This window comes from Hydra viridissima, unplaced genomic scaffold (genome assembly GCF_058129835.1).
Source record: "Hydra viridissima isolate aposymbiotic clone 2 unplaced genomic scaffold, HvirCarnegie_v1 scaffold_2, whole genome shotgun sequence".
Classification (NCBI taxonomy): Eukaryota; Metazoa; Cnidaria; class Hydrozoa; order Anthoathecata; family Hydridae; genus Hydra; species Hydra viridissima.
The window spans coordinates 10,079,583-10,106,173 of record NW_028324301.1 but is presented as its reverse complement, the minus strand read 5'-3'; the positions used below and the strand labels follow the sequence as shown (position 1 = coordinate 10,106,173).

At 29.9% G+C, this 26,591-nt stretch overlaps 3 protein-coding genes and 1 pseudogene across 4 annotated transcripts; 1 reads left to right on the top strand and 3 right to left on the bottom strand.

Moving 5' to 3' along the window:
• Positions 1-956: 956 nt before the first annotated feature.
• LOC145196885 (uncharacterized) lies at positions 957-2,691 on the bottom strand. Its single transcript, XM_080073726.2, has 3 exons — positions 2,450-2,691; positions 1,741-1,852; positions 957-1,494 (listed from the first exon to the last, which is right to left on the bottom strand). Exons 1-3 carry the CDS (start codon positions 2,517-2,519, stop codon positions 1,059-1,061), a joined length of 618 nt encoding a protein of 205 aa, XP_079929852.2. The 5' UTR covers positions 2,520-2,691; the 3' UTR covers positions 957-1,058.
• A 741-nt stretch (positions 2,692-3,432) lies between these two features.
• Positions 3,433-8,409, top strand: LOC145202342 (heat shock protein 105 kDa-like). The gene is made up of 12 exons (XM_080075254.2): positions 3,433-3,705; positions 4,156-4,354; positions 4,504-4,626; positions 4,830-4,929; positions 5,274-5,491; positions 5,609-5,769; positions 5,884-5,960; positions 6,227-6,625; positions 6,734-6,981; positions 7,130-7,540; positions 7,659-7,778; positions 7,906-8,409. The coding sequence occupies exons 1-12, from the start codon at positions 3,599-3,601 to the stop codon at positions 8,278-8,280; spliced, it is 2,538 nt and encodes an 845-aa protein (XP_079931380.2). The 5' UTR covers positions 3,433-3,598; the 3' UTR covers positions 8,281-8,409.
• Positions 8,410-10,026: 1,617 nt separating this feature from the next.
• On the bottom strand, positions 10,027-15,626 carry LOC145191927 (F-box and leucine-rich repeat protein 13-like). Its single transcript, XM_090079553.1, has 6 exons — positions 15,137-15,626; positions 13,774-14,961; positions 11,720-11,950; positions 11,283-11,586; positions 10,444-10,540; positions 10,027-10,350 (listed from the first exon to the last, which is right to left on the bottom strand). Exons 1-5 carry the CDS (start codon positions 15,166-15,168, stop codon positions 10,466-10,468), a joined length of 1,830 nt encoding a protein of 609 aa, XP_089935679.1. The 5' UTR covers positions 15,169-15,626; the 3' UTR covers positions 10,027-10,350; positions 10,444-10,465.
• An 8,165-nt stretch (positions 15,627-23,791) lies between these two features.
• LOC149891837 (uncharacterized) lies at positions 23,792-25,998 on the bottom strand (annotated as a pseudogene). Its single transcript, XR_016449992.1, has 3 exons — positions 25,664-25,998; positions 24,751-25,493; positions 23,792-24,551 (listed from the first exon to the last, which is right to left on the bottom strand). The product of XR_016449992.1 is annotated as an uncharacterized LOC149891837 (transcript).
• Between the last annotated feature and the right edge of the window lie 593 nt (positions 25,999-26,591).

The following is a 26,591-nucleotide window of genomic DNA, read 5'->3' as shown; positions in this document are numbered from 1 at the left end:
GTTCAACGAGTCAAAACAGTTTGTATAAAGTGAAAGCTTAATTCTTTCTAGATACTAGAAATGCAAAATTTTAGCTTTATAAAAAGTTTACTTAAAGTTCACCAGTATAACTAACATCATTTCGCCAGATTTAATGTCAATTTACTAGAAGATGCAATCGTCATAAAATTAAGTTTTAATCTTCAAGTAAATTAACATATAATCTGGCAATCTGTTATTGAATTTAAAAAAGCAGTTCTTTTAGCGCTTGGCTAGCGATGCAGCGCTAAAGTATTCAAAACACGGGTATCGATAAATGAATTCAGATTTAACGCTTTAGATTTTACTGCCACAAGGCACTAAGCTAAATGTTTTTATGAATACTTTTACAGGTATTTGGATGTTTCTACAAAACTGACCTTCATATATATCTAAATATAAGAGGTTTATCTAGCATACAAACCAGGTATTGGTGCAGGAACGAAAGCAGATTAAACGGAAAAATGCTGCAAAAAGAACTTAGAATAACTATTCCATTGACACTAAAGACTTCTACAGAAATACCTCATTGAAAATCGAGGTTTTTTTTACTTATTTAATAAAAAATTTTATACTAAAACAACAGCAGAAAGTTTTTGTTAAGAATTGATGGTCTTTCCCCCCACAAAAGCATTCTTAGGAGATTTGATTATTCCATGGTAATTTGTTATTACAATAAACATTAATTTATTTCGAGGTCAGTAAATGCTTTGAAGCTGAAAGTTAACATTTTGTTAGGTCACTTATCATTTGGAGAAAAGCATTGGTTAAGCTCATTCTAAGAACAACAGAATATAGTATGAACCAGATAATACATGAAAACAAATCATTAATTTTGAGTTTCCATGTTTGTAAACAATTACTTCATAATTCAGCAGTACTAGATTAGTAATAGAGATATATAAAGGTTGTTAATAAGAAATACTGAATGAACTCCATAAGTTGAAAAAATTTTATTTACATAAAGAAATAACTTTACAAAGAAGGATATTTACATTTTTTTTTTTTTTGTTTGTTTTTTTGAAAATTCATATATAAAACTACTGTTGCAATAATTTTTCTTTTTCAAGTTTAAGCCATTTCTTTCCTAAAGCTTTGGCAAAATGTTCATCTACAGAACATGGTTTATCATTCTCTATAACAGAAGAATTTTCACTTGTAAAGTATTGGTCTCCTAAACTTTTTCTAAAGTGATCATCAACTGAAGGCCGCTCAAAGTCTTTTGTTGACATGTGGTGTTGATAAGGGAAGTATCTTGGTGAAGAGGTTAAAGATTTAGATTGACTTTTACTATGTTCTGAGTATTTACTAGGTTCATATAAGGCTTGTAGATGATAGTAAGGAGGAGGAAACGGTAATTGACTGCGTACAATAATATTTTGTGATTTAGAAATATAAGATGTGGTTAAAGCAGGTAATTCACACATTGCAGATTTCATAAACTTGCTTTCTTGAGAAGATAGTGGTGCAACATCACTAAACAAAGAAACTTGGTACACTTATACAAACATACATACATACATACATACATACATACATACATACATACATACATACATACATACATACATACATACATACATACATACATACAGTATCTATTTTATTTAATACTTTAATGTAACAAAATCTATTGTTCTTGGTAAGCTCAGATCATAACGTTGACAATATTTAAAACTTTTTCCAAACAGTTTAAATTATGAAGTTTAATCATTTAAATACCTTTTATGATAGATAGTCTCAATTTCTTTCTTGGGCACTTCAATATCATCAGAAAACACCATAGTTTTAGAAGGCAATTGGCCACATGTTAACTGCTTTCTCAAATTAATACCTTAAAAGTAAAAAAACTCATTTCTAACTTCAACTATTTAACTAAATAAATAACAATATATATATATATATATATATATATATATATATATATATATATATATATATATATATATATATATATATATATATATATATTTCACACACATATATATACACATACACACACAAACACACACACATACACACACACATATATATATAATTATTATATATACATTTGTATGCATAATATTCTATATATGTATTATATGTATATATATACACATAAATGTATGTATGTATGTATATATGTATGTATGTATGTATGTATGTATGTATGTATGTATGTATGTATGTATGTATGTATGTATGTATGTATGTATGTACGTACGTACGTACGTACGTACGTACGTACGTACGTACGTATGTATGTATGTATGTATGTAAGTTTATATTATACTTATATGTATATAAGTTTAGTGTTATAAACTAGTCTTTTCATCATTTTTTTTTTTGTTAAAAAAAAGTCCGAAAGTTAACACAATCAAATGCCGCTAGCAACATTTTAAGAACTTTGTAGCCTATTGGAAACTGCTAGTTACAAATACATATATACCTGCTTTTTCTTCATTTTGAACGATTGAAGCTGCTCGAGATAGTACATCTAATGGCGACTCTCCTCTCATGATTGACGTATAAATTTAGTGTTTAGAAACTTATCTTTTGATATTTGTCAAAATATTTGTCATACTTTTAAAAAGTGCTCTGTATTCAATCTAATCTTTAACTATTCACTTACGCAAAAATGAATAGTTACCACGATTTGAAAAACATAAGAAAAAACAAAATATTTGCGTTAGTAAAATTGACCAAGTTGACATTTTTAAAATTTCTTCCATTCCATAGTGGTGTCGGTTTGAGTGTGAAAATTACAGACCCTGCCATCCTTAAGTTTTAAACCAATTTCCTTAGTGACATTATTTATTACATATTTGTTTTCCGTTAACATGTAAAATTTGAAATGATTTTTAAATTACTTTTTAAAAATTTTATCAGTAAAAGCAAGCGGTTTAACTAATGCTGCCTAAATTTTATCGATTGGAAATTTATGCTCTAAACCTTATAGAAAAAAACAACTGCCATCTTTAGCAGTACATAGATCTCAAAAAATTGGCACTTATTATTAGCATTTTTGTATTTCTGTTGAAGTTCTTATCAAACAATTCATTGCTTTTATTTTACAATGAAATGAAACATTCGCTAATTTTTGCTTGTAAAGGTTCAAAAATGTCAGCACAAGATAGCAAAAACCATTTAAGATTTGTCGTTAATAAACTCTTATAACATAATGGTACCAAAAATATAAAAGTTGCACACACTCACAACAAACTTTTTAAAAAGAAAAAAATTTGTTTGGCTTCGCTTTTCTAAAGATATGGTTTTCTCATCAAATATTTATTTCTTTTATTTTCATTCTATTTATTTTAATCCGAATAACTAAATTATGTAATCGAGTCTGTTTTTATTACTTTATTCAGATTCGTCTGGTCCTTAAAATAACTTCATAATCCATGTGCTAAATTTAAGTGAGTCTTTTACACTGTTGGAAGAAATTTATTGTTTGAGTTTAGTTGACCAACCATGTTACTGAGTGCTTCCAGAAGTTTCGAGATTCGGTTTTATGAAATCCTTTCGTTTTTATATTTAAAAAAGGCAAGACCAGTTGTCATAACTAAATCGCATTCTTGTGCACGAACGAACTAATATGTCAGTTGTTGGATTCGATATTGGAAATAGCAACTGCTTTGTTGCTGTTGCTAAAGCAGGTGGCATTGAAACTGTTGCAAATGAATACTCTGATAGATGTACACCGTAAGTAGTGAAAAATTTATTGTTCTTATTTTATCAAAAAACATATCAGATCAGTGCCGAGCATAAATAGTCATAGATTTCTTGAATAAAAAGTAATACGCAAGGTAGAATTGAACCGCTTTAGTTCAAATGACCTAGAATTTTTCTAAAAACTATTGCTCTTACATTAATTCATTATAGCTAGTATATATAAGTAGTTAAATCATAAATATGAATATGTGTGTGCATGTTGGCAATTTATAGACCCTTGTAGCAGTAGTTCATGGTAATCTTAATCAGTATTTTCATTTATTTTGAAGTTCAGCCGAAAGCAATTTTTTTCCAAACTGAAAACTTAAAAGAGAATAATGGAGATGTGGTGATTACAACATAAAGTATTCAGGCTAGTTTGACTGCTATACCAAGTCAAATTGATACTATTTCATCTCTAATTTCAATTTTTTTGTATAGAGCCATTGTGGCATTTAATAACAAGCAAAGATTGGTGGGCATATCTGCAAAAAACCAAATGGCAATGAATTACATGTCTACCATCAGTCAGTTCAAGCGTTTTGTTGGACATAAATTTGATGAACCACAGATAAAACATGAACTTCAGTTTATTCCTAATACAGTTGTTCCTACTGAAAATGGCACTGTAGGATTTCAGGTATTTAAATTGGCTTCTTTTGTAGTTGCCCTGAATAGATTTCTTTACAACCTTATTTTTATTTATTTTTTTTAATTTATTCTCTTATGCTTCTTAGACACATGTCATTATCAACACTATTGTTTTATAATATTTGTGTTTTTTTCCAGGTTCAATACAGGGGTGAAACTACTGTGTTCTCAGCAGAACAAATAGTTGCTATGTTACTTACAGAATTAAAGCAAACTGCTCAAGAAAATCTGAGAATAAAAGTTACAGATTGTGTGATTTCTGTATGTTTTTTTCTTTGAAAAGCAAATTTATTTTAAAAACTTTTAAATTAAAAAGAAAACAAGATGGTTATAGCCGCACTCTAACTCATATTTTTTTAAATCAAGATTTCATCACTACTTTTTTGGCAGTAGCATTGTTGAAAAATGTTCATTCCAAAAATTGAATATTTAAGTAAAAACTAATATTTTATTATTGCCTTTAGGTTCCATCTTATTTCACTGATTTTCAAAGAAGATCTGTTTTAAACTCTGCTCAAGTTGCTGGGCTAAACTGCTTAAAACTCATGAATGACACCAGTGCTGGTAATAATTCTATCAAAATCCTTGATTATAAACTGTATGAGGTGAAAATGTGTTTTATTCAAAGGCTGAAGAATTTGAGATTAAAAGGTTTTAAGCAAGAAATAAATGAGCAAGTTTAAGTAATTGTTATGGCATGGCGTTAACTTTGGTGTGATAAATTTTTTAAGACAACAGTTTTCAGTGCTGTTTATATGAGAAAATTTTGAAAAATGTGACTTAGACCTTTTGTATAAAAAATTTTGAAAAATGTGACTTAGACCTTTTGCACTTCAAATGTATTGTTGAAACTTGGCTAAGGTTTAATGTACTACTTTCTTTTTTTTTTTCTTTTTGCACTACTTTAGTGGCATTGAATTATGGACTCTTTAAGCAAGATCTACCTGCAGCTGATGAAAAATCAAAAAATGTAGCATTTGTTGACATGGGACATTCATCATTTCAAGTGTGTATTGCTTCTTTTAACAAAGGAAAGATCAAAGTTCTCTCCAGTGCAAGCGATCCAAATCTTGGTGGCCGAGACTTTGATGAAAGGCTTCAGCATTATTTTGCTGATGAATTCTTGGTAAAAAAAAATTATGCCTATCTTTATTTAGACCTGATGTTTCAAAAATAACTTTTGGTTTTCTACACTCAAATGTTGTCATGATAAAGTTTTTAATCTGGATGATTTTTCTTTCAGAAAAGGTATAAAGTTGATGCTACCAAAAATCCAAAAGCTTGGCTAAGGCTGTCAACTGAAGTTGAAAAATTAAAAAAGCAGATGAGTACAAATTCAACCAATCTTCCTTTGAGCATAGAATGTTTTATGGATGACAAAGATGTTTCATACACAGTCAATAGGTATAGCAATTCTATAATATTCTAATTTTTATTCCTTTTCGAACGTTAATTCTTGAACTTTGTTGTATACAGTTTATACAGTTTTGACTGGTGTATTTTTATGTTCTATTAAAGGGCCCAGTTTGAAGAAATATGCCAAGATCTCTTAGCTCGAATAGAGGCGCCTTTAAAACAAGCTCTTCAAGATTCTGGTAATTGCAATTAAGTTTACAAAAAACTAGAAAAAGGTTTGCTATAAAATAGAAGACAAGGACCAGAAAAAGGATATGTTATTTGCTAAACTGTTTGCACTTTAACTTGTGGGTGTTAAAAATGGTCATTTTAAAAGTGTTACTAACAGTTGGTTGCAAATACTATGATAAGAGCAGTTTTAAAATAGAAATTTGCTGTTTTTTCCTGCAATCATTTGAAAGGTGAGCTAATTTCTGATCAAATTATTATTTTAATTACACCTCAGGTCTTCAAAGAGAGGACATTGAAGTAGTGGAGTTAGTTGGAGGTTCAATGAGAATGCCAGCAGTCCAAGCATTTGTTTCTAATGTCTTTGGAAAACCAGTAAGCACCACTCTAAATTTAGATGAAGCTGTTGCTAGAGGTTGTGCCATTCAATGCGCAATGTTATCTCACACTGTTAAAGTACGAGATATCGAGGTCATTGATGTTGCTACATATCCAATTACAATATCTTGGGATTCAGTCAGATCAGATGAGCAAACAGGGGAAATGGAAGTCTTTAAAAAGTATCATTCTTATCCTTTCACTAAGATGCTTACTTTCCCACATAGGGTGGAGCCTTTCAAGTTTAATGCCTTTTATGGAAAGGATGTTACTCCTCCAAACTTTGAACGGAATATTGGTAAGTAGTCTAATGTTACATGCTTTCTGCATGATTTTGCTTTTGACCAATTTCGGTAAATGTAAGTTTTTGAGTTTTAATGAAACTATTATTTATTTTAATTTGCAGGTGTGTTTATTGTAAATGCTGCAGCACCAACAGAATCAAGTGACACAACTAAGGTCAAAGTAAAAGTAAAAGTTAAACTTGATATTCATGGTTGCTTTACAGTTAGTGGTGCTAGTATGGTTGAGACACTACCTGAACCTGCTCCTGAAGCCCCAAAAGAAGAACCAATGGATACACAACCTATTACTCCTCCTGAAGAGGGTAAGAAAAGCACTGAGAATAATGTTGAGGATAAAATGGAATCTGATGTAAGTGTACATTCATGTGTTGTTGTTTGTTAATACATTTATGAATGAAGAATAAACTTGCTTTTTTTGGAGAGGGTGTTTGTGTTATCTTTATCTCACATTGATTTTTTTTATTCTCCAGTTGTTTAATTATTCTGTATTGTCATAGAGTAATGCTGAAAATAATGCTACCAAGACAGACAAAGCTGATCCAGTTGCTGAAAAAAAAAAACAAGACAAAAAAGTTGAACCTAAAAAGAAATCAACTAAGACAACAGAACTTAGTGTAATAAAGCAACAAACTGGTTTATCTAGCACAGAATTAAATCACCTTATTGAAGTTGAAAATGAACTTGTTTCTCAAATACGACTAGAAAAAGAGCGTGCTGATGCTAGAAACAAAATTGAAGAGTATATTTATAAAATGCGTGATAAAATTTACTCAGATTATGAGCAAAATATTACTGAAACCGATAGGGATAATTTTTCTGCTCTTCTTACTTCAACAGAGAACTGGTTGTATGAGGAAGGAGAGGACCTTCAGAAACAAATTTATATAGATAAACTTGTAGAGTTACAGGTTGGATATAAAATTGTTTTTATAGTATGAATGTATTTAAGTTTTTTTTTTTGTGTGTGTGGGCTAAAAGTCAGATGAAATTTTCAGTGAAGATATTTTTTATAATTTTGTTATATAGAAGTATGGAAATCCTGTAGCTGATCGCCACACAGCTCATGCAAATATACCTGCAGCTTTTGAGCTATTGGGAACTACCATTACACATTACAAAAAAATTCTTGACCAATATTCAAAGAAGGTTTGTAATAAACGATTATGTAAAGATGTACCTGTGTATTTCTTAAAATATACGTGTTATTTTTTATTTATTTATTTTTTAAGTTTTTATGTATGTATACGTCGATTTCTCTTTTGTGATTTACTAGGATGAATTATACAATCACATCGACGAGGTAGATATGAAAAAGGTTTCTATTCAAGTTGAAGAAAAATTTTCATGGTTTAACGAAAAGATGCAAGCAATGGCTCAGTGCCCTAAACATTGTAATCCGGTTATTTATCCTGCGCAAATAAACACTGAAGCGAAACTTCTTAAAGATTTCTGTGACCCGATTGTCAATAAACCGAAGCCAAAAATTACTCCTCCTAAAGAGCCAGCTAAAAACCAGAAAAAACCAGACGAACCAACTAAAGAGAACACAAAAATGGAAACAGATGAGTCTAACACATCGAAAGAAAATAAGGAGGCAGACAAGCCTAATGGAGAAGTTCCATCAAATCTCGATATGGAAGTCGATTAGTCAAAATCTCGTTTTCTTTTGTTGTTGTTGAATAAATAAAAATTTATAGATGGTACAACGATCTTGTATATTTATGTATATGTTTTTAGAATGGTTATTTGAATCAAGTGTTTTGAACATGTAGTGAAATATTGTTTTATACTCAAGGCGGATAATAATTCAAATACTTTTTCCTTTAGAACAAAAATCTTTATAATTTTTTTTTAAAGTATTTATTTATGGATATATGAATTATTTCGTTACGAAGGCCAAATATAATAATTTCTGTAGATATATTGTCTTAGCCGTCTATGTTCAGCAAAGTTTCTTTATGTTAGAATAATGTATTAGATCAATACAAACGTTAGTCCCATTACTGGCTCAAAATGCCATTGCAAAGCTGTAGTGTTATCGTGCGTAAGAAGTTTACCTTTGACAGAAGGAATTTTTGAAAGTATTTCAGTAACAATATGCCAAAAATTGGTGCTGATTGAAAATGATCGGCGTGAAACAATACCAAAGATAGAAAATTTGAAATTAACCAGTCAAAAAGGCGAAAAAATGAGTGGTTAATAGATGTTTGAACGTTTGGTCACATACATTTTCTGAATTCATTTTTCAATATTCAGAATCAATGGTTATAAAAAACGATAGTTAATCTTTTAAGAGCGTGATTTAAGCGCGGAGCTGCTCCTTCAACTAGTGTAGAAACCCATTTGCATCTCATGAACGTCACCTTTTAGGTAGACTGAAAGTGAATCGAATAAGAGCTGTTATCTGAATACTAAAACATACCGAAGTTGTCCGCAACTCAGTGAATTTTAGCGAGTAATAAATCAAATGCGGTCTGAATGACAAAAAACTGAAATGCGTTCCATCAAGATAATTCCTTACAATGCGCATCTTCAGACACGAGTCGTATAGAATTGTCTCTAACACTAGCTTTTACACTTTAAATCGTTTTAAAAACGGCTTATAAAAAAATTCAATTTTTTTCGATAATAGAAAAATCACCTGGATCAGTTTCGTTGCTAAAAAAAATAAAGAGATTTCTATACTAAAAAATCAAAGAAATTATCGAACAGAATGACTTACTATTAATTTTAATGCAAAAATGAAAATGATAGTTTATTTAGTTTTTTACTTTAAAACTTTATTCTGTGCATTATTCTCAAACACTTTTTAACAGTGTTGTGCCTACTCCTCTCCGCCCCAAATCCCTGTCTATGAGGAACAAAAGCCAAGATAAAAAATGTTTTACGTGTCTACTACACTTAACAAACTTTCGACTAGGTAAATTTATTAAATTTAACGTCTATATACCGTGACTATGTAAAGTTAAGCAGTCAGATTTTGTTAAAATACTTTGGTGCTTTAAAGTGTGGGGTAGACTAATCAAAGAATGGAGAGGTCGCTGAACAATTAGTGAACAAAAGTTTTTCATTTTAATGGAGAGCTCATATTCTCTAAGACACCTTCATCTTCTGAAAGGATAGTGGCATGTATCTTAAAGAACAACCAATAAATACATTGAAAAAGTAAAATGATATCTGGGATCATTGATCGTAGATTAAAAGCCAAATAACGCATTTTACTGTTTTACGCAAAAAAAACCTTGAAGCCTTGTTCTTATAATATTAGTCTATCAAAATGGCGGCGGCCAAAAATTATATGATTTATGATAATACAGAATGCGACAAAATTATTCATACTCTATTATAAAATATGTTGTAGATATAAAAAAAAAATCAAATTGAATATTATGCGAAGCTACCTACAAAGCTAAATATAAATTTTGTTTGTTAATACTGTGCTCATCCCAATAAACTTTATTATCCAAACAATATCGTAAATTTTCGATTGGATTAATATCCGAGCTTTGAGTTAGCCAATCCAACAATTCTATTTCATTTTCTTCGAAGTACACTTTGGCAATCTTACTGGTATGTTTTTGAACATTGTATTGTTGGAAGACAAATTGATCAGGTAATCCCATCATATTAACGGAGCGGGTTAATTCGTAAAGTATTTACATATACAGCTTCTGATGATTTTTCTTCGATTTGAGCTAAGTTACCAACTCCATTAAATCTGAAACAGCACCAAATAAGTACATTACCATCTCCGTTGACACAACTTCTCAAAAATTTTTTCCTCATTTAAAAAAAAAAAAATTATTTTAACCTCAACATGACTCTCAAGTTCTTTAATTCCCATGTTTTTCAACAACACAGAGATCAGCTGATAGTCTATGCAGCATTTGTACATTAACAGTATCTATCTACAAAAATTAATGGTATGAAATTTTAGTTGGTTGTACATTAATGCAATAGCTGCTTATCATGCAGTTTTTTTTTATTAACCTTCCAGCACACAGTATAGAATAATTAAAAACTAAAAGGTGCGTGAATTTTTTGTAAAAAGATTAAAATCATTATTAAAAGAACTCTTTTGTTATTAAATATAGAACTTAAAACATTGCTTGTTTGCGAATTTTTATATTCAAAAAGCCTTTGACTTATTTAGTCGCCATGGATATTTTTGTATACCTAGTGGACTGGATTTTAAAAACCAATCAACTACACCGGCAGACGAAAAAAAAGAAAAGCCAAAGTTGAATGCTGCTTGATACAATCCTTAGCATAACCGAAGTCTCAAGAAACAGAAAAAGGATTTTTGCAACCAAACAAAGTCAAGAAACGAAGTAACATATACGTCCTAAACTTTTGTTCGTTTGAATAAAAAGTTTCTTAGAAATATTAACAACAGATTTTCACCTGAGTTACTGGTGCTTAAGACTTTTTAAAGGTAGAAACTTTAACAGTAGACTTTTCTCCGTTAAAATACTAAAATTTTGGGAAAAAAACTTTTACAGGATTTCGCGGAAATTAGCGGAATTATTAGACCCCATCAGCTTTGACCGAAACATTCCATTAGATTTCATCAATTAAAATTCTTATCCTGTGTTAAACAGAACCAAATCCTATTCTTATTGAAGATACGTAATAGTTTTAACTCATTACATTTATTTTCTTGTTACTGCGGTTCACAACCATATCTCCGTAATAATTTAAAACAACCAAATTCTCCATACGTTTTACCAAACAATCAATAAAATCATCATCTACTTTATTACATTGTCTTAAATCTAGAAATATCAAGTTTTTCAAAGAGCTAGAGATCTTAGAGAAATGAGATCCACATATTTCATGCATGCCTTGAAGGTGAAGCTTTTTCAGCTGATGGCAATTGTTTATGATAAAAGATAACCCTTCATCGGATACATCCCAACACCACGAAAGATCCAATTCTATTATGTTAAAGAACCTGTAAGAAAAAAAATAAGTAAATAAATGGTAAATACAAATTTAAATTACTAGAAAGTTTAGGCACGCAAACATGCACATGTACATGCAAGTCCACATGCAGATATGAAAAAAATTTGCAAAATAAAAGCTACCTCTTTCCAATATACATAAGACATTCATCAGTAATCGAAACACACTCTCCAAAGTTCAAGCGCTTAAACTTCGAAGCTTGTTCCTCTGACATATTTTTCAAGAAGCTCAATAAAGATTGATTTGTGAAGTGGAGCCCTTTACGTAACTTTAAATCATTTAACTTTGAAAACTGAGACACAAATATTAAGGCATCTGACGTCATCAGGGTACAAAATGAAAAACTCAACACCCTAAAATCAATTTAAATAGCAATAAAATCATAATTAAAATATTTGTTAACTTAATAAAGGAGTTTTTTGTGAGTTGATTTGTAAGTAAAAAATCTCTTATTTAACAAAAAAACAAACCCCCCCTCTTAATCAGAAGATGGAAAAAAGGGGAGGACAAAAAAAAAAAAAAAAAAAAAGGGGGGGGGGGGGGAAGACAAAAGAAAGAGTTAAAAAAAGGGATTGTATCGTTTCACAGTCCTGGTTAAAATTTTTATTTTAAAACAAGCTTTCTAATTTGGTGCAGGTTATTTTTATTTGCTATTAATATTTAAAAGCAGCAGTTTTCAATAAAAAAAAAAAAATTTTACAAACTGAAAAAAGTAATTTTAAAAGCCATGTTAATTGTGCTATCATGAAATTCTGAGTTACACACAAGCCTCAAAAGCTTTAATAATTTTAAAAACCATGTTAATTGTACAATCATGAAATTACAAACAAGCCTCAAAAGCTTTAATAATTTTAAATGATTCAAGTTACACAGCTTTTAAGCATTCAAAAAAATTTTCTAAACATTTTGTGATTTTGTATCAACATCTTTATTAGGTAATTTTTGTATTAACTTATTAACACACTTTGCTTTTTCGTATTACTTTTTTGAACATTATCATCATCATCTGGTTATCAATTATGTTTTGCAATTTAATTAAAACAACAATGTTAATTAACAACAGATTTTAACCTGAATTAAACATCTTGTTTAAGCATTAATTGGAAATTTTATAGGCATCATCTTTACAAATATTTGCTAAAGTTAAGAAACTAGAGTATTTAAATAATTAATATTATTAAGTGAATAATATTAAGTGAACTCAGAATTTTTGCTGCTAAATTCTCACCTTTAAATCTCTGTTTAATTTTTTGGTGATTGTTTTTACTGAAGTTAACAACATTGAATCATAAAAACCAAGTTTCTCTACTACATATTTTTCACTCATAGTACTATAATCTTTTAAAATGTTTAACTCTAATTAAGAAATAGTCATTAATGGCTGATTCTGAAACTAATTGTTGTTTTTTCTTACCTCTTTAAAGACAAAAAAACAACATCATCATAAAAAGTTCTTCAAAAACATTTTTAAAATTTAATTCCTCAGTTTCATTTTTGATATTTTTGATGCCATCAGCTTTTTTGGTATCATTTTCTTTTTTACTATTATTTTGAATAGAATTTGGTTTATGTAAAAAGCATTTGATTATAACTGAAATCTGTGAGAATAAAAGGTGTGATACAATGAATCATGGCTTTGACAAGTAATTGAGCTAGAAGATTGTTTCTAATATCAAATTGATTGATGGAAATTTTATCTCCTTTAGCTAAAACACACAGTGTAAAAAGTCCATCAATGGTATTGAGATCTTACAATGGCAGTAAGAAATACTGTTCGTTGGTAAAGAAATTGTTAAATATTATTTTTAAATGGATTAGTACAACTTCAACTTGAAGGAGTCAAGGATGTTAGCTAAATTTTGTGATTTATTTTTAAATGCATTGTGATGCTTTTTTCTTTAAACTTTATGATAAGGGTGCAATCAAGTGTTTCTATATCAAAACTGCATATATTTTTATAAGAACTTATTTTAGTATATGCCATCATATACTAAAATGAATCTTAATAAAAATAGGCTAAAAAATAAAGCTAGGTACATGAGTACCCTGTGTAGTCATAGAAAAAGTTGTCCTTTATGTAATTCTTTTTATGATAAAAAAAAAAAAAAAGTTTAAGTTGAGTTCTTATGTAAAATGAAAAATACTGAATTTTAATACTTTCAACAAAACAATTTACCTTAACTTACTGCATTCTGATAGTAAACGTAAAGTGTAATCAGTTAAATTTTCCCCATCCAAAAAAAGTTCTTCAAGTGAGTGAAAATGTTTTTGTACAAGAATTTCAATAAAATTCTCTGTAATCCATTGAATGCCATCAAGATTTATGGAATGTAAATTTTCAAAATTTCTAGCCAAAAAAATAGCTCCATCATCACTTAATCTGTTACAATACGATAAATTAATACATGTGAGTGGCAGTCCTATCAAATAATAGAGGGAATGATCAGATACTTCATGACAACCCTCAATGTTTATAGAAGTCAATTCTTTTAGATATTTACCAAGCAAACTGAGAATATCATTGTTGATTTGAGAACAGAACTCTAGTGAAAGATGCTTTATACTGGGACAGTTTTGAAATATCATTTGGAAATCATTATATGTTAGATCACATCTTTTGTCAAGTTCAATTGCAGTTGCCTGGCAACACCATGAGACTAGTACTTTACATAGTAAAGAGCTATTAACATCTTCATAATCTATAGAATGTATATAGTGCCAAAGTGAAGAATCCTTTGACAAATTAAACCATAAAGAACATACAGGTGCCACATATGAGCAAAGTTCTCTCTGTGAAAAAAAGGAAAAAATTCTTAATAATACCTCATGTGGAAGTGAAGTAATGGGTGAATCATTATGCAAAACACATTTCTGAAACACAAGATCGCCATTTATGTACCTACTTTGAGAGTCAGTTTTTTCATTACTTTGATCAAAGTTAATCGCTTTTTTCAAATTAATGTGTGTACCTTCAACTTGTGGAATTAACTGAGAAGTAAAATTAAATTGTTCATTTTTCTCATCAACAAAACACATCCAAGACTCAGATTCTTTTAACAAAACTTTACTTTGCTCCATTGCATCTTTGAAACAACAATTTGATTCATCAATGCTCCTACATAAAAAATTCCTTGATTGATTTAATGAATCCTGCTCTTCTTTAATAGATAGAGATTGTAAGCTTTTATGTATTTCTGTTGAAACTATGTCATTGTCTTTGTAAACATCATCTTTATTTACAAAAACTAATCTTTCTGATGATTGAATGTAATTTTTTTTAGTTGTCGCAACTTCGTCATCACAATGGTTTTCTTCCAAAATCTCAAACTTTGCAATTTCTTCAGATATTATTTTATTTTGCAAACTAAAATATCAAATATATTATTTTATTATCATGTTTGGGTAAAAACTATTATTTAATCCTTATCATTGTGATATAATTCCCTGGGCAAAGTCTCTTTAATGATTACATATATTAACAATTTTTTTTTTTTTAATCATTATCCTATTTTGAATATACATCCTACTTTGAAACTCACCTTATGATATTAAGCTGACTCTCATCTGTCATTTCGCACTCGGTAAGCAAGCCTTTGTTTCCGCGAGTACTTACCTAACTACTTATAAAATCATCTGCGGTATTACCTTGTTAAGCAGTTAAAAGTTTTGTTAGATCAAATTCCTTGAAAGGAATGCACTTGTTGTAATTTATATTTAAAAAGTGGTATAATTATTTATTTCGAACTGTGGACAGCTTCTCTTCGTTTTCCGTTCATTAAAATCACGTGACTTTGTAAATTGTAAATCAAAATAAATTTTCCAAGCAAAACGGGTTTAACGATTAATAACTGCCATCATCTGTTGTCAAAAGTGATTACTTGTACTCGAAATCGTTTTGCAACAGAAATTAGGCGAAATATAACTACAATCTAAAATGTTTTGTCGTTTCAAACTCGCGTTTAATCTAGAGGCTGCCTATTTCGTCATATGACCTACTTTCTTTGATTTTTCTTAACCTTTTCAAAATAAATTAAAATCAAGATTGATTTGTGAAATAATCAAGATTTCAAAATTTCTGATAAAAAGTCTCATTCGATTTTATATTCTATAAAAAGAAATGCTTTAAAGATTTCTAAATCTGCTCTTATCTTTAGCTTTCGCACACTTTAAAAATTTTTGTGCAATAAAATAAAATGCACTAAAACAAGTACAAAATATATATTTTACATAATTTGATTAATCACGGACATTGCTTTCAGAATATAAAATTAAAAAAATATAAAATACTTAAATTGTTAGGGAAAGAACTTATAAAACTATTGTAACAGAATAATATTAAAAAAAAGTGCAGAAATGAATATTTTTCTTCTGTAAACGTTATAGGGTTTGTGGTTTCTCCTTTAGGCTAAAAAAAGTTTCTAATGAAGAAAAACTTATATGAAGCGTTGTTAAAAACACTTTTCCTTACACATTGATTGCTTAAAGAGTTGTAGGTTGAACTGGAAAGTAACGCAAAATTTTTTACAAACAACTAAACTTCGTCCGTTTGAATGTGATAAAAACCTGTAAAACCGCAGTTTTGTGTATTATTTATGAAACTCCCGTCTTTCATTTTTTCTTAATAAACAAATAGAAAATTAACATTAACGAATAAAAATAAACAAGTTCATTTTCAAAATGAGTTTTATACGAAGAAGAATTTACTCAGAACACAGACAAGCTTTTCAAGGACAAAACATGTTACTCTTGAGAAAAAAAAAAATCTCGCGAAGTTGGTATCACGGTGTGTGGTCACGATTTCAATATAAAAATAAACTCTCCTGACGTTTGCGGTACTTGTGTATAATGTTTGTAATTAAAAAAGCTCGAATGAAAATTTTGTTTATGATGTAATTTTTAAAGATTTTAAAGCTATGAATAATGAAAAGGTTGATGCTGCTAAATTTAAGGTAATTTTTCTGGCTAAGCTTAAGCACCGGGGCGGACAAGTTTAGACGCCAGAATTTACAAATAAAACTTCTAATGAAAATAATGAGTCTGTATATCTTCACCTACTGTTTCACCTGTAGATGAAAATTAATCTTCAAGTAATACAGTTGGTACAGGTCTACAAATATATCATGCAGACGCATACAATGCAAACTGAAAATAGGAAAAGATCTGTGGTGAGCAAAATATGAATCTCCACAATTTCATCTTATTTAAGGCTTCTAAGATTTCACAGAGAGATCGTCTGTATTGAAGTTATTTTGAACTTAAAACAGAAAGAAACTTTAAACTTTTTTTCTTAAGAAACTTTTGCTTTGGGTTCAGAATAACGTTAATACAGAATGCCAATTCGAATTCAATCCTAAAAATATATCATGATAGAGGTAGGAAAGATTCTTGTGGGTTTTGTAGGCTCTATCAAATAGATACTTGCAAGTTTTAACGATCCAAGGGAAGGAATTGTTTGAAGAACTTACCTCGGCGGATGGGTGGTCCCAAAATGCTATATTTTGCGTAATGTTTACGGATGACTAATTTTACCGAAATTTGCGGAAATTATTTTTGTAGATGCTGAATATTGAAAAGCAGTGATAAAATTCATCAAGTATAACATTTAAGACTGAATGTTTTTTTAAACGGCGACGGCGAAGAAAATGAGTTATGGTGAAGCAATTGTTGAAGCAATTGTTGATTGTTTTGCTTCATAAAGCAAAACACTTCGATGAACAAAAAAAAAAAAAAAAACAGTAAATATAATAGACACGTAACAGTTTATTTATTTATATATTGCCCCCTAAATACAGAATTAACTTCTTTTTTTTTTATCAAAACGGCTGAAGTGCACCAAAATTTTAAAATTTCAATTAACTGAACTCTGTCAGAACAAACCTAACTGATATATTTCAAAGACAACGTGTTATCGTATTTTAGCCGTAAAAACCTGACGTTTAATTTAGCCGTTAAAGCTTGACATCGAATATTAAAGTAAAAATTTAAATTTAAAAGAGCTCTCTGGAACAATTTTATGTTTAAAAATTAGGTTTACTTTGCATTAAGGGGGGCCATATATTTAGCGTTCGTCTTTCATTTTATCTTCAAACATTGAGAACGTATTTCTATTTGGTTAAAATGCTTTATTACGACGTTGGGTCCTATTATATTTAGATGAAACTGGATCAACGCCAGAAAATGAATCTGAATCTAGAAAATCTGCATCAAATAAAAAGGTAGTGCAAAAATAAAATAAGAAGGAAGACAGGTAATAACGCTGACATTAGATGATTTTTTAAAGTAAAAACAACAGTTCTCAGCTCAAATGAGCGAAGAAGTATTGATAGTACCCAGACTCATTGCATAGTAATTAATGAATAATAAAAATTAACTATTCTGTATGATTTTTAGTTTATTTTTCAGCTTGTGGTTGATCCTTATTTTAAACTATAAAACAAATAATCAAACAAAATTTTGATTATAAGCGATTTTCAAAAATTTTGCAGAACTAATTTTTGCGGATTTGGGCAAAATCCACAAAAATAAATTGTGCAAAAATAATTTCTGTAAAAATTTCTTCCGCAAACAATTTTTTACTTAAAGGTATTTAAAAACTGTTCTTTAACTATAAAATAATTCTAAAAAATACAATTTGTTAAAACAATAAAGGTTGAAGCAAAATAAAGGGGGTTTTAACGAAATCTGTAACTTATGACGTCAACTTAGATGAGTACATTAAAGATCTCACTCACTTTACTTGATTAGTCTAGACTGGAAATTCCATAATATTCAGTCTTATTTGGCTTTTTTGAATAAAAGAAATAACCCAAATGTGCCTTAATAATATGAATATTATAGGTAAGCTTTTGTGTACATTTAGTTGTCCATAGTTGCAGTTATGATAAAACGTTTGTTTTTATTCTGAAGATTTTTTCTTGCGAGAAAAATTTTGACGTGTACAGTTTTACAGCATTTTTCATTATAAAAACAAGAAGTGCTTCGAACTTCTTTTTCACGCAGAGGTTTTTTTTTTTTTTTTTTTTGTCATCCGTAAAAATACACAATTCCTAGTCATCAAGAATACTGATACAATCATCTTCCATATGTTTTATTTATTTTTTTTTTTTCCATACCTAAAACGTTGAGATAAGGTTTAGCCGTGCGCAGGACGACACTTATTCAGTGTTAGATTTCTCTGTCAAAATAATGTGCCAACTCTTATCGTATTAAAAAAGCTTGTGGTTTATTCGTTAATATTCGTTATTAACGGAAAAACAAAACTTCGATGCTCAATAGAAGCCATTAACGTTTTCAGTCACCGAGTTAGACGCTGTGCCACTAGAGCAAAAGTTTTTGTTAAGAATAAAAATTGTCTTGAAAAAATACTCTGAAAAAAGAAAAGCCTAATTAGTTAATCAAAGTACACATTAGAAGTCATCATTAAACTATGTTCAAATTGTTTATGTATTTGAATCTTGATGTCCTAATGTAGATACTTTCTCACTCCTCATCATTATAACCATTGATCCTATAACTTTCATCCTATAAATTGGTTGAAAATTAGGGAAAGAACTTTTGTAATCTACTTACAAAAGTAAACCCGTATTAGAAACAAGAAGGTAGAAAATAGAAAACCCGAATAAAATCACCTAAAAAACAAAGAGAATGTCGCAACCTTATAGAAGTTAAGTTCAAAAAGAGTACAGAACAAAGTTATATAGTGATATTAAAAAAAAAAAATCTGTACCATTATTTTTAATTTGTGAACTATTTAACTGGTAAGTTCCGGGGGTTTTCCCATTGAGATACTTGATTTACGTAAATTGTAATTATAAAACTCCGTTTGTAGAAATTAACCAGTTAAGTTACCAGTAGCAATAGACAAAAATCTCGGTAAAAAAAAGAATTGTAAAAAAACACTGAATACAAAAATCGTTAAAAAAAATACGGGGATCAAACTACTGAATTCTTATTGATAGTGAACCAATAAAAAATACGCCGTTGCTACTTTAAGCGCAATACGCTCTATGCAGCCATATGCTACTTGGAGCGCAATACTTTGTGCGCATGCGCTAAATTTTTTTTTTATTTTTAAAATCTTGTTGATGTTAACCCTATCCCTTTCTCTATCCCTATCCCTATCCCTATCTCTATCTCTATCTCTATTTCTATCTCTATCTCTACATCTATCCCTATCTCTATCTCTATCCCTATCCCTATCCCTATCCCTATCCCTATCCCTATCCCTATCCCTATCCCTATCCCTATCCCTATCCCTATCCCTATCCCTATCCCTATCCCTATCCCTATCCCTATCCCTATCCCTATCCCTATCCCTATCCCTATCCCTATCCCTATCCCTATCCCTATCCCTATCCCTATCCCTATCCCTATCCCTATCCCTATCCCTATCCCTATCCCTATCCGTATCCGTATCCCTATCCCTAACCGTAACCCTTACCCTAACCGCCTATCTAACCAGCTTTATTGTAGCAAAGTCACTACGAAATAAAGTATTAGAATAAGCAAAAGAATAATGAAACATAATTCATATATATAAAAACTTAAATATAAAAACATATAAATATATGTAGAAAGAAAATTAATCTAATTAGAAAAATAAGTCTCACGTTTTATTTAGAAGCTAATTGAAAACCCACATAATTCTATCAAAATACAAAGAAAATATTCCAAGCAACAATACTTTTGTTTTTTTTTTATATTTAAATAGATTTTATGTGATAGATTTTATGCAATTTGCAACCTCTTAATCTTAGATTGATTAATCTTAGATTAAGAGATCTCAAACATTTTAACACTTAAACAGGTGCAATCTACTCAAAATGCAGAGAAAAGTAAAAAAATGCAGAACAGGTTTAATTGAAATTAGCCAGGGAACGTAAACAATTGGTTGTTTAAAACAATTGATTGTTCACCAGAAAGATTTGATGTAAAACTGGGACTAGATGGTAGGGTAGATCGTTGAATATGTGCCTTAAATTATTTAAAAAAGAACATGAAGAAATAAAAACTACAAAATTACTTCATAAGAAATATTTGAGTACAATTGTTAAAAGTTTTACTTTTGACTGTTGCTCTAGGGGTCTCGAAGACCTATGAGAACGTCAAAACACTCAATCTTCTTAAAATTAATTCAATAAAATTGCAATTCACTCAAGTTTTGGATCTTAAACTTGTAAATATAACGTGTGGTTTGCAGTCAGTCACTTCAAGCTTCAACCATCTCATTTAATTTTATAAATTCAAGAAATCTGGCTCTGAAAAGTTTAGAGAATAAACTAGCAACTCAACTCACCATAAATTGAATGCATTAATATACAGCATAAAAAGTATTTTAAAAGTTTGCTATTAACTTGTAATTAGGTAAAACGGGCGCTACTTGACCAAATGTTAGTCCTGTTGAATTTAATTTTAGAGTCATCTGCTGTATAATTGCCAGCGAATAACTTTTATTTTTTTAAATGTTGCATTGTTTTCAAGTTTATTATTAAAATAAATCTACAGTAGGAAATCTGAAGTTCCAAAATATAGAGAACAGATTTCACTAAAATCTTTTACAAAAGATTCCAGTAAAATCTGTTCCCTACATTTTGGAATTCACATTTCTTGGTTATTTTCACATATTATATCCTCAGCAATGGGTATTCTTAAAAATTAAGTTAATCAAAAAAGTAAACTTTATTTCTGTTATGTTTAATATTCAATTTAATCCCAATAGAATAAATTAGAATAAATTAATTGTTTGAAATTTTCTAAACATCTACACATTTTATTGTCAACTTCAGATTGACAGAATCCTGATTAGCAGATGAAAAATTGTTCATTACTTGAAAGAAGCTAATAATGGTTTTAAAAATTAATATTGCTGGAATCAGCATGATGTAAGGTAAACTTAGTATAAAGGCGTCGCATTTTTTTAATTTGTGTAGATGATCAAAAACGTCTGGATAGAGACTACCAATTTTACAAGAACTTAAATATAAAATTATCTCGACGTTTTTTAGCCTAAAATTTCTTGCCAGTGTTGTCGTTCACTGAATAAAAGCCTTTGAATGGTGTTACGACTGCACCAATTAACAAAATCTCGATTTAATCCTACATTAGTTTAAATGGCTTGAGATAACAACGTTTTAGAAAAAAATTTTTCCTGTTTTTCGTTGAACTTTCATCGATTTTAAAAAACTTTTTTCATAATTTTAACTTTTAACGTTGTGGCAAAAAAAACATTGTTTAACAAGAATCCTACAGAAGATAAAATCTTAGCTGATTATATTACAACCACCACCCTTCCCACTCCCCCTTCCCACCAAAAAAATAAACCTTGGCTATTCATAACTAAAAGATTTTTTTTTGAGCCGCAATCTAACTTTAAAAAAAATAATTTAACAATTCAATCAAAATAACATGAATAAGAAATACTAATAATATTCAGAAAATGAAATGTTTAGAAATCCAAATAAAAATAGTGATGATTATACATACGCCTTAAATATATACAATAAGCAAATACAGTGGTTTCAAAAAACTAAGTGCATTAAGATTTTTAATTCTTTTTTTTTTCAACACATCATTAAAAAAATGTAACCATAATTGATAGACATACTTATTTTTGCGTGCAAGAAAAATATTTATATGACGTCACTAAAGTGTTTACCAGTTGATTACAACTTTTTTTTATCAATTCAGATTTATCAAGCGCATAAAAAAAAACTATACTGGGAAATTTTTTATTAAAAAAAAAAGTTTTAATTCAATTTCCTTTCTATTCTTTTCTCAAACTGTTATTCATAACTACTTTACTAATTGTTATCTTTAGAAATGATGCATAAAATTGATGTAAACGATGATTTTTTTGTCACATTTAAGATTTTTTTTCTTTTTTGCAAAGTTTTTAAGACCTGAAAGTTTTGACACAGGAATGGATTGAAAAACAGTAAACGAAGCAACAAAGCAGCAGAAAATAGGAAGCAACAGGGAAATAGCAAGTAGATTAACAATTTCTGATCATTGGGTCTGAAATACTCTGAAAACATTTAAAACGACAAATGGTATCTAACGTCATCTAGGATCCGAAAGATCAAAAACGAAAAAATGATGGAGCGTTTTAACAGTGATATTTAAGTTCTAAATATAATTTCAATTTCCATTTTTACTTCGTTCTTGTAGCATTGATTTAATTTCTAATTTTAATTTTACTTCTTTTGAATCAGTTCTGATGAAATTAATTTCAGTTCAGTTCTTATGATTTCAATCATTTTAATTCTTATTTCAGTTTCTAAATCAGCTCATATTTTACTTCTATCAAATCTTACAGCAATTAGTAGTCCTAACGGCACAATTTTTTGAAAAAATTAAAGTGTAGTCTTGAAGTGTATGAATTTGGGTAACTTGTACTAGTTGCATTCATTTAAAAAAAAAAAAAAATCTTATGGCTCCTTCCTGGGCCTTAAAAAAAAAAAACAAAAACTTACCCCACCCCGGGGTAAGTTGGCGCAAACTATAATAAAGATTACAAACGTATTAGTGAGTAAAAATTTATAAAAAATTTTTAATATTTCTATGAGTTAGAAGCAGTTAGTAGTTCGAATATGAAGCCAAAACAACACCCCACCTTTGTTCCTGGTAACAAAATCTCCTAAAAAATTTTTTTTGTAAAAAATAAATTAAGAAAATTTATTTTTGTAAAAATAAATTTTTTCAATATTGTTACAAATAATAATTTCAAAAAAAATTGATTTTATAAAGATATTTTTGTTTTCCAGCTTCCCCAGTGAAAATTTTGCCAATAAACCCCAAAAGCCTTTCAATAAACTGCCTAAAGATCCTGAAAAACGACAACTACTAAAAAAACCTGACTGATAATAGTAAATCAATTGTGACTGGAATATTTATAGTAGTTTTATTCATAGGACCCAAGATGAAATGGTCAATTAGGAAAGTTCCCTAAGATTTTTGATACTTTTTGATAAAAGACTCTGCAGATAAACGCAATTCGTCAACTTACCCCTACTGACAACTAGCCCCGGTCTCCCCTATCATTATTTCTAGAAATAATGTAATACATAAGTTTCAAGAAAAAAATTTAAAAAATTTTTTAACTTGGTAATAAACATCTGAATAACCATACAAACAGTCATAAAATAGTCATTCAATGATTCAATTGAGTTATAATAAGATTTTTTTTCGAAATTGAAAGAAAATATCTGGTTGAATTATAGTTACAAGTTTTTGTTCAGTTTCATAAAAGTTCTCATCTCTAATGATTTTTTCATTCGATTGCGGCGACCAACAGTTAAAATTCCATAAAGTGAAAAAATCCTTTCTACAAACGCCTGTGATGCTGGGGCGGACAGTAAATCTTCAGCCAACATTGCAATCTTGCTATACTTGCTTTTGTTTTGTTTCCAAAAGAGCAGGCCGTTACTTGGCAGCGCTTCATCACCGCTTATGTTAACCAAATACCTTGACAGCTGACTTGCAACAGTGATATTGTCTTGGTTATAAATCTTTCCTTCTTTTGTAAAGATTTTATTTGACAAGAACTTAAAGCGCTTTATGGCAGCAAATTCACATTCAGATCCATTTGACTCAGCAGCAGCTTGTAATTCTTGTTCTACTCCACAAACTTTTATTATATACATCTTTGTTGCATGGAACAAGGTGCCCATTTCCGGTGTGAGGATAAAGACAGCAACGGTTGGATCTAACAAACATGCAGCAGACGGAAGAAAATTAAACGTATCTGAGTCCGGCTGCAGAGTTGATTGAAACCGTTGACGTAGATCTCCAAGAAGATTCGCTGTAAATGGCATTACAAATTGAGTATAGATGGTAGAACCTGTGAAAGAGACTGGGCATCGGTCTAAAGTATATCTGTTTGTACTGCAAATGGTTCCAAAAGTGAAGAAATGTTTTGAAGACGAACCCATTCACTTGCTTTGAATGTGTCGATTCCTAAATTTAAGTAAACTATCTGTAATTAAAGTTTACTTATAACAATTGTAATAACTAATAATTGTCATTGATGTACGTCTCTTTTTTAACATTTTCGTTTTTTTAGTTTAAATAAGGTAAGACACAATTTTGTAGATTTAATAAAATTCCTAAAACAATTTATATACACTAATAACATAAATAATAAAATAATATGTACCAATTTCTGTAAGAACTTCATTCACCGATGTCTTTATTTTCAACAGCCGGTCAATCATCTGATATGTACTGTTCCATCTTGAGGTGCAGTCAGTTATCACAGACTTCCCACATTTGTCAATAAGTTTCTCAACTGCCACACTTGATTTCCTAATTCTTGATACAACTTGTCTCGTTTCTAAGATGGTTGCACTATAATGTTCATAAACTGGTTTTATGAGAAGCTGGAGTGTGTGAGCCATACAGGGGATTCGACGATATGGAATATGATCTGGTAGGAATAAATCAGTTTGTTCTGACTGAGACTGGATCTCTTCCTCATAAGTTTCATATTCAGACTCGTCAGATTCAAACTCATAAGATTCAGATTCGTCAGATTTCTTAGCTGCATGCACTTCCTGTAAGAGCCTGATGGCTTTAACCATATTAGACCCGTTGTCTGAAACAATCAACATTGATTTTCTCTAATACCTCACTGGTCAAGACATTTCTTTAAACATTCGGCAAGCATCTCACCCGTGTGGGGATGTTGGAGTTCCATCAAATTTAGGAAAGCATGCCGTGTTTTATCAATGGTGGTGTCATAGAAACAAGCAGATATTCCAAGGAACGATGCTGTGAGACCCTTCTTCGTCCAACCATCAAGACAAATTGTTACTTTGCGTGTACGATTTATCAAGTCTTTCAGTTGTGCAGATTGTAGAAGAAAACGCTTGTTTATCCGCTTGTTCAGTGTTGCAGACCCTGCAATGTAAAATTTAAATCAGTTAAAATTTAATGCACATCAGTTTGTGTAGTTAGTTACTATAGTGTTACATTAATCATACTATAATTACAGGTAAACATTTAAAAATTGTTTAGCATTGAATGAATCTAAAACAATAGTTTAAAAATTTAGTTGTGTTAATTATTACCTGGCAATTTAAATTTTGGGTCAAGCGTTTTTATCATCTTTCGAAACGACGGCTGATCTAGCAATACCATTGGATAGCTGGTATTAACAATCATTTCAATCACGCTTTCCTGACGAACTTGATATTCACTTGATTCCGCTGGCCACGCGGTGATTCGGTGTTCAAAGCTCTCTCTTATTGTCTGGGTTTTTGTCTTTCCACTATTTCGGGAAGATGTAGAATTGATTTCATCAATTTTACGTTTCAAAAACATTTTTTCTGCATTTCGTTTTTTCTTTTCATCCGTGTAACATTTGTGTGTCTCTTTATGTATTCTCTGAATGTGCGCTACTAAGTTACTGGAATTTTTTCCCGCAAGAAATGCGCCACACGCGCCCTCATTATTTATGTCCTGTACTAGACACTTGGATTTGTCAGTTTTTTCATCGTAAACGAAGAATTTCCATACAGTACTGTCACGCTTCCTACCAGCCAACAACCTTGATAAACTCATTATTCTGTTATTAATTTGCAACTCTTAAGAATCTTTAGATTTTCATCCGTGTAGATCACAAATGTTACACGGATGAAAAGAAAAAATTTCGTTTTTTCTTTTCATCCGTGTAACATTTGTGTGTCTCTTTATGTATTCTCTGAATGTGCGCTACTAAGTTACTGGAATTTTTTCCCGCAAGAAATGCGCCACACGCGCCCTCATTATTTATGTCCTGTACTAGACACTTGGATTTGTCAGTTTTTTCATCGTAAACGAAGAATTTCCATACAGTACTGTCACGCTTCCTACCAGCCAACAACCTTGATAAACTCATTATTCTGTTATTAATTTGCAACTCTTAAGAATCTTTAGATGTTTATTTTATTTTACAACAAAAGATTGAACGCATTGAATTTATACTTAACGTAATGACAAGCACGTTTTGTGGTCCAT